General features: G+C 36.6%; 1 protein-coding gene across 7 annotated transcripts; it reads right to left on the bottom strand.

Annotated features, from left to right (window-relative positions):
• Positions 1-596: 596 nt before the first annotated feature.
• LOC18428245 (Sugar isomerase (SIS) family protein) lies at positions 597-13,349 on the bottom strand. Of its 7 annotated transcripts, none has more exons than XM_020663597.2 (25): positions 13,170-13,349; positions 13,017-13,108; positions 12,451-12,507; positions 12,273-12,349; positions 11,568-11,649; positions 11,416-11,463; positions 11,141-11,296; positions 10,965-11,061; positions 10,005-10,047; positions 9,700-9,767; positions 9,503-9,587; positions 9,364-9,412; positions 8,196-8,268; positions 8,031-8,091; positions 4,704-4,770; positions 4,557-4,613; positions 4,392-4,445; positions 4,168-4,296; positions 3,246-3,309; positions 3,037-3,110; positions 2,893-2,946; positions 2,735-2,803; positions 1,936-2,025; positions 1,712-1,819; positions 597-888 (listed from the first exon to the last, which is right to left on the bottom strand). In XM_020663597.2, the coding sequence occupies exons 3-25, from the start codon at positions 12,499-12,501 to the stop codon at positions 838-840; spliced, it is 1,707 nt and encodes a 568-aa protein (XP_020519256.1). In that variant the 5' UTR covers positions 12,502-12,507; positions 13,017-13,108; positions 13,170-13,349; the 3' UTR covers positions 597-837. The 7 variants fall into 7 exon arrangements, with proteins under 7 accessions (XP_020519256.1, XP_088712324.1, XP_011621185.1 ...); XM_088856198.1 differs by having other exon boundaries at positions 12,451-12,516; positions 13,043-13,108; XM_011622883.3 differs by having other exon boundaries at positions 13,043-13,108.
• Between the last annotated feature and the right edge of the window lie 811 nt (positions 13,350-14,160).

The raw sequence follows: 14,160 nt of genomic DNA, 5'->3' as shown, positions 1-14,160 counted from the left end.
GATAGAACATAAATATGGTTAACCAATGGATGAGAAGGTTCAGTAATGTATTAAATAAGCACACAATATACTTGCTTCATTAGGCAAAAAAGCTAATCAAGAGACTGTGATACACAATTTGAGTCCACCAGAGAATTCCCAGACAAGTATTTTCAAAAAATAAAGTCTGAACTTCGAGTTATTACTTAGATCTGACCACTTAAAATTCTAATTCAACCTTAGAGCATTATTTTTTACAGAACACATGTAGAGAGCGTAGAATTTTGATTTTTCTATTCTCTTTCCGAGGTTGGCTTCTGCTGAGGAGGCTACATCCCCAAAATCTGGGATCCTAATGAATTTCAATTTAAACCCAGTACTTTTTTAAATCAACTTGGCCATACGAACCATTTGGTGTAATCCTCACAAGATTCTAAGCATTGCATTCCAAGATTTCTCAAAGGAAGTTCAAGGTTTATACATCCTAATTTCTCTCTCTCTCTCTGATTTACCACAACAAGCTGAGAAATGACTAAAAAATTCTCACATTCCTATTGAAAGACAATCTAGTGAGAAATTATTCTGGTGTAAGAAGAATAGAAACCATAGCAAAGGAATTGAGCCCCCAAAATGAGCCAGAATTGTATATAGCTAATATCTAGGGTTTTCCCCAAAATGAGCCAGAATTGTATCTAGCTAACATCTAGGGTTTTATCGGGTAACAATACCATCAAGCAAACTCCATATGCTTACATTATGCATAACATTAAGGACCATAAGAACCCATGGGATAAGAAATTAAAAAGGCTCACCTGACTTATCAGCACTAAAAGTTGGAAGTATCCATAACAACCTCTATCATACCTTTGGAAGAATAGTACAAGGCTCTGAAGGTATAGGAGACTTGGCCTACAGAAAACAATCAAAAGACTCCAGGAATGATTAAGTCATACTTGAAGTGAGAAATACAAATGTACATGTATGCGTGTAAAATATTCAATATATGTTATAAAAAGAAGGGAAAGTATATAGTAAGACCGTAGTACAAAAATGACACAATCATCCTAACTGTCAGATGAGAAACTCGTAATATTTACTGTGCTTGAAGTCTGAACAAATTTTCCTTGGACTTTGTGCAGATATGTGATAGACCCAAGCATCCTATTTTACACCTGATGGCTTGGGGTGTGTCACCTTTGTGTATGAAAGGCAACAGTCTCTTTGCACACAATTTCTAAAAGTAAAACATACATCAAGATCCATAAATAGAATGGCTACAATGCCATGCATTATCTGCCACAAGAGTTAAGTGCACCCACTTCATATGATACAAAATTTTGATGCATGAGGACTCGAGATGGACGCACACCCCTTTTCTGTACTTTGAGACATAGGTAAAACAACCAACAAGGAATACTACATTCATATATCATAATGCATTAAATGTAATACACTCCTTTTGGGTGTTTCTTCTTTGAGATAATCTAAACAGTTTCCTCCAATGGCGCTACAAAAATCAAAGGAGGACAAGAGAACTAAGCTAATAATGTGTGCGCGCCCCAATTATTACTTTTTTTTTCTTCTCAAGAACATTGCTGTTGTCATTCTCTTTTCTTTACATGCAACGTGGATTGTAATCATGTACCATACAGCTGTTTAAGCAATAATGACAAATTGTTTAGCAAGTTTGTGATTTTCTACTTCATATGTTGAAGGCAACATCTTAGCATACCTCCAAGTATTTTGTTAACATTGTTGTAGTGCTGTAATTAAACCCCTCAACTGGTTCACCCTTTGTTCGTGACAAGTTCAGTTGCTTTCTTACTTGAGAAGCCAACGACTACATAAAGAAGATAAAATAAAAATTTCTTTAGCTTGGAGTGTTGAAGATGAGAAGAATTTGAACAATAAAAAGGGGAGAGAAGAAAGAGGAGAAACTCTTAGTGACATGTATACCTTGCCTAACTCCACTCCCCATTGGTCAAAAGAGTTGATCCCCCATGTGAAACCTTCGACTGCAACTCTATGTTCATAAATTGCTAGTAGCTACATAAATAACAATAGTATTACCAAAAGGGAAGTTAGAAGATGAAGTTGAACAAGAGGAGATTCAAATCTTGAGCAACACATGCACTTGCATCTACACATGCACAAACATGCACACATTCAGGATGCATGCAAAAGTGCTTGCGTTCGATGCAAAAGGTGCTTCACAAAATCACGATCGACTACAAAAAGAACGGCATCACAATTGGTCTCTCTTTCTTTGAACCTTTTAATGACAATATACATATTATTCTATTGTGAAAAGAAATAGTTCAGTCTTCAGTACGTTGCATTTAGACTGTGATGCTGCTTTGTACGATTAATTTCTCTAGATCCAGGTTACTTCACCCCAAATTGAATAAAGGTGTTGGAATTGGTAAGGCTGGTGAGGCCTTATCTATCTATCCACACGCATCCACATGCATGCTCACGCATGTGCACAGCAAGAACACACACACAAAACATATGTAGAACAATACATGGCTTTCAATACTCTAGTACATCTTTGAAAAATTCATACAATCCAACTGTAATGGAGTAGTATATATTTCTTCTTAAGTACGATAATGTTTAATTGAGAAGTTCAAATGATTATATTAAGAAATTTCAGACAAATACACAAATCAGAGTCCTTGATGTCTGCCAAAAAGAGTGAACTAACAATAAAGGAAAGCAAAACCAAATACGAATACAGAAATACTATGTATACCTGTCCGATATTATAAGCATTTAGAGAAGGGAGTAGGAGGCATATAGAGGGCCGATTCCCTGAGAAAGTCTGTAGCATGCCACAAGAAAAACCAAGGAATAAACATCTTTCAACAAATTGTTGCCCATGATTTACAATGTCATCACAAGCTTACTCACCTTGTGACGAATAAGATGGTCAGGAACTTTCTCACTTAGCAACTGTTCTGGAGTCTGCCAATTTTCAAAAGCTCATTTAGAACTTCTCGTTACTAAATTCAATAAGCCTGACATGGATTATAGAAAGTAAGGCATCTTCTGTACCTTTCCATAAGCAAGAGCATCTGGCTGTGCAAAAAAATTAGACATGAGCTCATCATGATTACTCACCACTTCCCCTGCAAACAAGAAATCAATGACATAATGTTTGAAAAAGGAGCCAAAAAAAAAAAAAAGGCACGAAGAAATATCATCTGAAACATGCTAAATGGGTTTTTAATGTTAGAACTTGTACTGCAAAAAGATGTACATACCCTTCAGGTATACAGGCTGTTGGCTCTTCATGACACCAATGAAATCACAAGGAATCACCCGTCCCTGCAAGATCAGAAAAATCTTTATCATTAATTCCCACCTAATGAAGGCTAGAAGCATTTTCAGATAAATGCAAGACAAAAGGATGTCCATTTCCTGAAAACCATGGAGAAAAACATATTTTAGAATAGATCAGGATAAGGAACATTAACCAACACAAATTGCATGACAAGTATTTGGAATCAAAATCCATGACCAACTGAAGTTGTCTCATATCAATCTTTACTCGCTAAAGTTTCTGTAATTGCAATCAGGATGCATGTAGGTTGCAAGAAACAGGTCTCAAACATGCAACTGCAGTGGCAGAGAGAAGATGAGCAGCCTGAGCTACACGACACAGGAAAAAGAAAAAACTAGAGTTCCCAAGTCAATTATTAAATAAGAAATGCTGGACAATGCCAACATGAAAATCAAAGTCTACAAGGCCTACGATATAATAGACATTATGAAGGGCATAGATGTCCTTATACAGGGATATCCAATTGTTAATATTTTTTTCATGGCAGTAAGTGGACACCAACTTCACGATCCAAACTCGAAGTCTCTGGTAACATTTACATCAGATGAGACTAGTCAAGAAATTCAAAAGTCAAACAGCAATTCATGGATAAGTATCTGGAACACAAATGAAACTAAGCACACCAAGGAAACGGGAAATTTGATCTAAAATCTATGTACATTTGATGGAAAGATCGGCTAAGAGTCGACATTGACCTGTGTAAAGAGAAGCTTCGACACAAATAAATTACATCCGTAAACTTGTTAACTTGCTTTTAAAAATATATCAATGAACCGTATGCATATGAAGTCGCCATGTAAAGGTAATTTTGTCATCATAAAATTGAAGATATACCAATATACCTGGTGGATAAGCTGATAAAAGCTATGCTGGCCATTTGTGCCAGGTTCGCCAAAATCGATTTCACCAGCCTCAAATGGAAGTGGGACCCCATCAATTGATACGCTCTTCCCATTACTCTCCATGCTGACCTGTAATAAATAGAATAATAATAATAACGACCAGTAAATTATTTGAACAGAAACAAAGCATATACTTTTGACACATGCTAAGCATGAATACATGCCTGTTGAATATGTGGAGAAAACTTCTCTAGCGCCTGGGAATAAGGTAAAATTGCCTGTTTCCATAGAATGCGAGGACAACTAAGTATAACACAGAGTTCAAAGTTCGAATATGTGAATGATGAACTGTAACGCATGGCCTTTAAACAATGATGGTGGATACTCACCCTTGCAGGATAATTGAGAAAGGAAACATTCCATACACTCAAAAGACCTAAAAGCACCTGTAGCTCAAGAGATTATGATGGATATTTGACCACAAAAAGTGCTATATACATAAAACCATATGAAAATAAATGACAAAAAAGGCTTACAGGGATGTTCTCCTTAAATGCTGTGGAATAGAAATGCTGATCAATGGAGGAAGCACCATTCAAAAACCTTTAGCAGAGAGGTCAACAACAAATAAGTGTCAATTTATGAATAGAGCTATGCTATTCTTGAACTCCTTAAATATGGAGTTATACATCATAAATTGAAACCTCAAAAATAACCATGCTTGGTAGTAAGAGTATGTTTGGATGTACTTATTATCACTGATAATTCACTATTTCAATAAAATTAATCATGATAATAAATTATCTGTTGTTTGGAAGTGTCTATCATAAAGTTACATGTGATAAACTTATAGGCAGTTTTACACATAAGTTTATCTTTTTGAAAAGCTTTTTTTGTTTTGTTCAAAGTCATCATCATCATTTTAGCCTTTTCCCAATTAATTAGGGTCGGCTTTGTCTTGTTCAAAGTAATTTGCTAAAAATCACATATTTTTTGCCAAAAATGGCTAAAAACACCTGAAATCGCTGACAAATCAATAATTATATATTATTATATGTAGTATAAGATATGTACCGAAGATCTAACAAAATATTATTATGCAGAGTATATTAATATCGGATAAGACAGTATATTCCAGATAAATTAAATGTCATCCAAATAAGGGCTGAACATACATTGTAAAAAATAGATTATATGCACAAGGACAAAAATAACAAGAATAAATTGTTGTATCCAATTTTTAAGGTTAAAGAATAATAATCTACTACATTGTGCCTCCCACAAGAAGACATGGTTTGAGTTGATAGTGGCCTACCCAACACAACCATCTTTTGAGCATGGCATCGAAGAAATATCATAACATAGAAGGCCTAGCCCCTTAGGCTTCGGCTCAGTGCCAGAATATCAGTTTGGGGGAGAGAGGTTAAGGGTTCGAATCCTTGAAGTTTGTCTCAAGAAGCCCAAACAAGCTGACCTATCCTTTTGTCATTATGTAGAACCCGTATTAGGAAGCAAAGGTGTCTGATCTGAATGGAAGGTCCAAATATTGGAGATGAAGCAACTATTAATAAAAAACAGATTGAGTCTGCAATACACACGTAGCATGTACGCTTGCACAAAAAAAGATTAACAGGATCTAATAGAAATGGACTATGAATCATGTGACACACCTAATGGTTATCCAGTGATTCTCAAATACCCAAAATCCTGAGCCGTTTCTTTTAATGGAATATTAATACAATTCTTAAATTTCGTGTCAATATTCATTTAAAATCTAAAAAATTACTTCAGGTGGAACAAGAAAATCACAGGACCTCATCTAAAGGTGCTTGACCAACAACCCCTGAGCTCCCTAAATAGTGTCAATCAAATTATTTGTTTCCATAAGCAGTTCACTGCTACAGGAAAGAAATAAATACAATAAACCACAGACCCTCTTTGAAAAATTAGTTAAGAATACAATAAACCATAGCCCCTCTTTGAAAAATTAGTTAGTAACAAGATTATAAAATAAAAAAAAGTGGCAACAAATAAGCAAGTGCTTTCTCATCAAATTGAATGTTTCTTGCTGGCTTCAACTTTATCCTATATCGTCCATGATATATGGCTGGGTGTGACAACCACCAGATTCTCTCATGGTATTCTTGTGAGAGCTACAATATATAGAAAGGAATATATAAAAAACATATACGTGATTAGTACTGTATTGACTTCTCTATCATCATCCTAATCATCATCACGAGCCTTATCCCAACTATTTAAGGTCGGCTACATGAATTGTGTTCCGCGATTCCACTTTATTAAGGGCCATACCCTCAATCAGACCATAAGTCCCCATATCTTTTCGCACTACTTCCATTCATGTCCTTTGGGCCTTCCCCTTGCCCTTTAGAGCCCTCCAACTTGAACCAAATCACCCCTCCTTACTAAAGTTGTTCTAGGTTGACGCTGCATATCACCAAACCACCAAAGTTTATTTGCCCTCATCTTATCGCCTATTGGAGCTCACCCTAAGTTTCGGTGAATGTATTAATTCTGAATTCCAACTTTCTTTGTCTTGACATTTATCCATCTCAACATCCTCATCTCAGCTATACACATTCTATGGATATGTTGTTTCTTGATTGCTGAACATTCAGTCACATAAAACAGGGCTGGTCTTACAACCGTCCTATAGAATTTCCACTTTAGTTTCATTGGTATGCAACAATCATAAGACTCCAAAAGCACATCTCTACTTCATCCACTAAGTTCTAATTCTATGAGCATCTATCTTCCTCAATCACTCATTTCTCATGAATTATCGATCCAAGATATCAAAAATAATCTCTTTTAGGTACTTTTTGGCCATCAATCTTAACTAATTCCCCGTTTCTACTCCTATCATTACCAAACTTGCATCCCACATATTTTGTTTTAGTCCCGCTAATTTTAAAACATTTAAATTCTAAAGCATCCCTCAAAAGTTCTAACTTTGTGTTAACGTTGTCTCTAGTCTCGTCAATCAAAACTACGTCATTTGCAAACAACATACACCACAGGACCACATCTTGAAGATGCCTAGTCAACTTGTCCATAACAAAATATGAGATATGACCTCAACATTGACCTCCTGATTGTAGGCCTATTGTCACTAAAAACCCACTTGTCTCTCCAGTAGTTGTCATCACATTAGTTAGTGCTCCCTAGTACATATCCCTAACCATGTCATTTTAAATCATTCCAATATAGCCAATGAAAGCACACTTCATTTCTCTTTGGAGTCTACTTGTTAAGCAACATACTGGAACGAGGAGATTCTGGAACTAGAACACAAGTTGAGTATTGAAGGAATTTAGTTTTTTTAATGAATAAGAATTGAAGGATGCATAAATAATATGGTCTAAGCCCATAACCTTATGTTCATGGTTACCAAAAATCTTCAATTAAGTGATATTTCTTCTTTCTACATTCCACTTTGTAGCCTTCTAGAACTATCTCAGCAATATCATTTCTTGGAGCACTCACAATTTAAGAATAATTTTACTTTTTCAAGGGAAGTGATTCAAGCCAGAGAAAATCTCACAGTATGCATTAAAAATACATTCCTTAACATCATGTAATTCAAGCCAGAGAAAATCTCAATGATTTTTAAAAATAAGATTTTTACACCTTCATGACCCCACAGTAATATGATTTAGCCAAAAATGAAAAATGGAGGATTAGTTATATTTTCTCTTTGGTGTTGCATGCCCAATATCATATTTATGTCCATTAGTGATCCCCAGGTAAATTAATAATCAATATCCCAACAAATCATGCCTACTGAACTGCTCAGTAGGAATTTGATATAATTACCCAATGGAATAAGAAATCTTACATACTTTTGAATAATAGAGAAACCGTACTGCAATGACAAAGGAAGCACGCCAACGGCACTGCAAACTGCCATAATATGCCACATGCAGTGACTATCAGTCAATAAACATCAGAGATTGTGACACTATCCAAATATCATACTCAAAAAGTTCACTGCTAACTAGACTTACCACTATAGCGACCTCCAACCCAATCCCAAAACGCAAAAGCATTGTCAGGGTTGATCCCGAACTTCTCCACAAGCTGAAACATAATAAGATGGTGACAAGCAAATATTCAGTAACATTATAATAGCCAATATATAAACAGGCAACCATTCCAGGTTGTGCATTTATACAGTTTCACTAGTCATGATTGATGAATTGATGACCTTGGAGATAAAGACTCGTACCAAAAGGCCCAAATCCAAGCATGGTAACAAAGAAAAGACACGTAAAATTATGATGAATTTTTACCATAATCACTCACACAAAAGTTCTGAGTATGGACAATGACCCCCATAAGGCATGCTGCAAATGTATCAAGGTCACTTCTCCAAATCCCTTTAATCATTTATATTGGCTTCTTCTGACAAATATTCTTTCCCTTCAGTAAACCTTCTATATTATCAATCCAACTCCACCATGCACCTTCAACTTGTAGGGACAAAGAAGGAAAAGGGTAGCGCAAGCACAGTTTCTATGGTTTCCTCTTTGAGGCTCTGCCTCAGCCCTTCGTCCCTCATCATTCTAATTATCTATTTTTTTCAAATTGCCACGAGAGCTGATGCATTACATGCATCAATAAGCTAGGATAAGGAATCCCAATAGTTGGCATTCAATTCCCTTTGTTTCAAAACAATCCATGTCGCTGCTCTTTACAATTTACAAAATTATTGACCCAATTTTTTGGTACACCCTTAACCTAAGTCATCTGGTTCATCATCAAGATGGTGAGTATACACATATATTTCACAATAGTATTAACTTCATGGATAGATAGTCCACCATCTGATTAGGAATATCAAATAGTACACCAGAGAACTTTTCTAGACTTGTAATCCGAAAAGTCAATATACTTTTGTGTTAACAAAACAGGCGAAGTTAAATTTAAACAATCAAAGGCCTGAACAAAATCCAAAATTATGCACGAATAGATATGTTCAGAAATGATACAAAAGCAAATATGCAGGAAATGACAATTCAAAATATCATGCATGGACTAAATATTGATATGAAACCAGCCAAGGGAACAAGGGGGACATTTGTAACTACAAGAATCATGAGAATGAATAAACCACGTACAAACACAGGCACAAAACAAGAAAGCAAGATAGTAAAATGGAATTGAAAGTAGTACCGTGAGGTTAGTACTGACTGCTACCATATGCTTTGCAACTGCTTTGGGCCTGCAGTCAGTTGAGCAAAAGCTAATTAGAAATGCCCGTGAAAACAAACAATGATCCAGAGCAATATCTGCAACAAAACCACAATCTCACCCAAGAGCCGATACAATCCATTCCCTCAAAGTTCGAGCATTCAACATTGTTTCAGCTGTAGTAAAAGTCTTTGAAACCACGACAACTGTAGATCTCCAGAAAAAGAGAGATGTTAAAAAAAAAAAAAAATAGTAACAATTCGTTGATGTAAATATGGAACATTGGAAGCATAAAAAGATAGAAATCCATCCACCTACCCAATGTAGTTTCAGGGTTCAGTCCAGTGATATTTCGAGCAACGTCAATTGGATCAACATTTGCAAGACTAAGAAAGGCAATAAGTTAGAACCCCAGAACCTAAAATTTAGCAACGTATTATACTGAGCGAAGCTGCAAAAACTCAACTCATAAGTGATGGCCATAAACGAACAAGCTTAAATTAGAAAAGCATAGTTCGGGTTATAAATGCTAATGCTCCTTTGTATCATCACATGTTTTTGCCTTAAGACATTAAAGAGTTATTGATCCTATGTCTCAAATGGAATTGCAATTATGAACTTACAAGCGAAGCTGTCGACCTTTTGCACATTTTGCAGCCTCTGGATCTGCAAAGATTTTGTATTCGAGTGCAGAATTACACACTGAAACTCCAATCACATGCTCAAAAAGTATTTGTAACAATAGGAAAATCAAAATACAACTAGACCAGCCCTAAGATGGGCTAATTTATTTATTAACAGAAAGAAAAAAGGCATGTTTAATCTTTAGCTAACTAGTTATCTCTCAATGCTTTGTTTATCACATTTGGAAAAGGAAATGGGCCACCATCAGGCAGACTATCACAGTACCACCCTAGTTGAATACCATTGCTATAAATGTTAGGGATGTGTGTTACTCATCCAGCAACAAAACCCCCCATGCAAACGCTAACATACACACACAAGCTCATGCACACACACACGCAAAAAAAAAAAATGCCATTCTTACAAAATGCCACCCACCCAATAATGAACACAGACTGTCCATTTTTTGGATGGTCAGATATGGGTCACAAAGGTCAAAATCACTTTTTTTTTGAAAGTGAGTTTTTTTAAATCCTTTTATGCTGTACTCGCTTTTTGGCTCAAAGTTCTATCAGCATATGCCCATTTGAGCTACCAGAGTTTGCGGGACCCTAAATTTTGCACACATGTTGATCTCAACTAGTCGAACAAAATAAAAAGTAAAGCAAAGAAAAAAAATTTGAACTTGCGCAAAAATGGTCCACCATATTCAGCGTATGCAGACTGTCCCTTTGATGGATGGTGGGTCTTGCCATTCAAGAATTCAAAATGACAGCTTTTTTTCTTTTTCTTTTTTTCAATTGCCTCTTTCTAGCATCAAAGATATTCAGCAAAATTTTCAGAAAAGATCCCACCAGCTATATGTTAAGTCAACAGCCTCACATTGTAGTATAAGCCTGTTAATCTTCTTCCTACATCCGTAAGTGCGTTTGTGTGTGTCTTGAAAGCAAAATCAGTACCTGTTTGAAGAGCAGTGTGCACAAATAAAGGACCTAAGAAACTGCCACCAATACCAACAGAAACAACATCTGTTAATGGTTTTCCTGTCACTCCGACCTGCAAATATATATGTAAGAGAGCCTACACCAAATAATATCATAAATCAAATGAGGTTGAAAGATTGTGCGCGTCGTACCCAAGAACCGCTTCGAACCCTTTCAGTAAAGTCCTTGATTTTGTCAAGAACTTTCCAAACATCCGTAACCACATTTTTCCCATCACAATTGATGACAGAATCTCTTGGAGCTCGAAGAGCCACGTGAAGTACCGGCCTGTCCTCAGTGCTGTTTATCTGTAGAAGCATTCTCAAGTAACACAAATACCATATGAATTATTTAAACAAAGATGAAGAGCCCACCAGTCATCTCCCCACTGCACAGAATATAGTAGAGGAAAGAACAATATACATACATGTTCTCCATTGTACATGTTGTTAATCTTCTGCCTCAGATGAGCTGCCTATAAAGGACATTTAAAGAGTATTTATATATAGATATTGAGCTTGCTTTGGATCAATGAGCTATCAAGCTAGGCTGTAGAAACAAAAACACCAAAGAACAAACCTCAGCAAGTTTAAAGAGTTTGTCCAAGGTCTCCTGAGAAATCCTTTGTCGAGAATAGTCCAACAGTATCCCATCAAACTCCCTATAAATGAAAATACGAGCCCGACATATTCCCACAATGAGAAACATTTTAGATGCATTACAGAAGAAGGAAAACTTCTAATGAGACCATTTACCTTCTGTCAAAAAAGTAAAAACATCCTAACCTGTTTGATGCGAAAGTGGACAGCTTCGAGCGTACCATAGACCACGCTCAAAATCATGAAAGTTTTAGCAAGACTTTGTGACCCCTGCCCATTTGATTTTACATCCGAAGGCTTGGGGTAATTTTTTACCTTTTATTTATGAAAGGTAAATAATCTCATTGTATTCATTCCCTCATAAAATCCTTAAATTTGCCACATAGTATTCATTCAAACATACAGCTCTAAAATAGAAAAAGGAAAGTATACTACAATCCAATGGACTGTGGAGAGAAAACAGTCCACAGGGACATCGCTATCCATGGACATGATTTGATGATGGAGATACAGCAGACACACCACAACAAGACAATCACAAAATGGTTGGTCCCATTCTCTACATCACCATCCATCATTACAATCAATGGTGATGACCCAATAGACTACTATCTTTCAACGGCACATTAAATTGTGGCATACTTCCTCGACAAAAAAATACTTGCAGAGTTTTTGGGTGACATACATCATCATTGATTTACAGCGTTCAGAATCATTCATAAGATCCCGTAAATGGGTTTTGTTGATATCCTCCACATGGACCTATATAGCAAATAATTGTACGTGATACATCTCTAAAACATAATAATTACGACAAGCAATTAGGGCATAAAGCATTGCATTAGCCATGGGTAAATACACACCTTTAAGTCCTTCCACGGTTGTGTATCACTAATGAGAGTGGGGGGTGCCATCAAACTCTGAAAGAGCTACAAAAACTTTAAAGGCAATAAACCTTTAAATATTTCACAATTTCCCCATTCACAATCATAACTACAATTCACCTCAATCATCATAGATAATCAATTTTCTCTCAAACTTCATGGCAATGATTAGTTCTGTTTTGCCTAGAAAAACTCTTCTATACATCAAGTAGTCAGGACTAATTAAACTTGCTATTTAGTCTTCAACCATTTCCTGAACTAAAATTCCACAACGAACTCAACAAATTTCCTGCTGATTTCCTTGAGAAATGCTGTTATTTACAAAAAGTTCCACTTAATCTATAGGTCTCTTTTTTTTGTTCACTGGTTCTACAACTACATTCTCAATGGTCAGATAAAACCCTGTGCTTGATATTGAAAAATAAAAAGTAAGCTTAATCCAAATCTATGCCAAAAAGGAAAGCAACACTGCAATGTTTTTCTTTCTTCTCTTCACGACCAACAAAAGAACTATAATTGAAGAAAAAAAAAAAAAAAAAACTAACAATGAATCAAATTTAAGCAATCTCACTGATTATCTCATATTCCGACGATCACAATCACAGAAAAAACGACACCAATCCGTTATGATTGTCACCTGTGCAGTAGAGAAACCAGATTAAAAAAGAACTGGAAAATGAGAGAACTGCGAAATTTACCTGGAGTGGAGAGAGGAAGGCTTGAAGATGGAGGGATGAGGAGTAAGGTTTGTAGAGAGAGAGAGAGAGAAGAGATTCTAGAGAGAGAGACGATGGGTTTTGTAGAACGGGACTCAAGGATACGAAGGAATAAAGGAGTAAAAGGAAAATGCGTTTTTATAGATGTGGACTACCGGGATCAAGGAAATGTTCGTTTAAACCTTGGGTTTATAGAGAGTTTGTGCATGGAGAGAGAGAAAGTGTCGTATGTGTCCTACGTGGCGTGCAGTGTGCACTAATAGAGAGAGATTGTCCGCATGGAGAGAGAGAAAGTGTCGTATGTGTCCTACGTGGCGTGCAGTGTGCACTAATAGAGAGAGATTGTCCGGTGAGAGTTTGTAGAGAGAGAGAGAGGAGAGTTTGTAGAGAGAGAGAGAGGAGAGTTTGTAGAGAGAGAGAGAGGAGAGTTTGTTAAGAGAGAGAGAGTCTCATATGCGTGCTGCCGCTGTACAGAGTGCACTACGGGAGAGGGAGCAAAAATAGTGAGCGTCCATGTTTTCAAGATCGGATCGATCGTCGAATGAGCGAAAATTTCTGTGCAGTTGTATGGGCCAATTTGGATGGGCCGTTTAGTCACATGACACTTTCTCTTTCTACTCACCCTCACTCTTACTCTCTATACCTCTCTCCACCCATTCTCTCTCTACCCGTTTCTCCCTTTCTCTCTCTACCCTCCCTCACCATTTCTCTCTCCACATTCTCTATTCCCTGAAATTTCTTTGCCCAAGAAAACCTTGACTTTGAATCATCAAATCTCATTACAAAAACCAGACACCATTGATGCCAAAGCCTCTTCAGCTTGATTAGAACCCCAATTGTTCTCTAATCCAGGAAGCTTTCTTTAATGGCGGAGAGGGGCTTTAGGACTGTGAAAATGGAGGCTGGAACGCCATTATCGTCCTCTTTGATCTCTTGAATAGAGAGAGAAAGAAAGAAGACCGGAGGATAGATG

This window comes from Amborella trichopoda, chromosome 13 (genome assembly GCF_054954075.1).
Source record: "Amborella trichopoda isolate Santa Cruz 75 chromosome 13, AtrichopodaSantaCruz75HAP2 v2.0, whole genome shotgun sequence".
Lineage (NCBI taxonomy): Eukaryota > Viridiplantae > Streptophyta > Magnoliopsida > Amborellales > Amborellaceae > Amborella > Amborella trichopoda.
The sequence above is the reverse complement of the archived record's forward strand: the minus strand, read 5'-3'. Positions and strand labels throughout refer to the sequence as shown.

Excerpts from the sequence above, each read along its gene's own strand:
- LOC18428245 (XM_020663597.2), bottom strand. The coding sequence starts at position 12,501 with ATGGCACCCCCCACTCTCATTAGTGATACACAACCGTGGAAGGACTTA. Across the intron at positions 11,650-12,272 it reads CGCTGTAAATCAATGATGAT|GGAGTTTGATGGGATACTGT; the intron begins GTATGTCACCCA and ends TTTCATTTATAG. Across the intron at positions 4,614-4,703 it reads CATTTAAGGAGAACATCCCT|GTGCTTTTAGGTCTTTTGAG; the intron begins GTAAGCCTTTTT and ends CTTGAGCTACAG.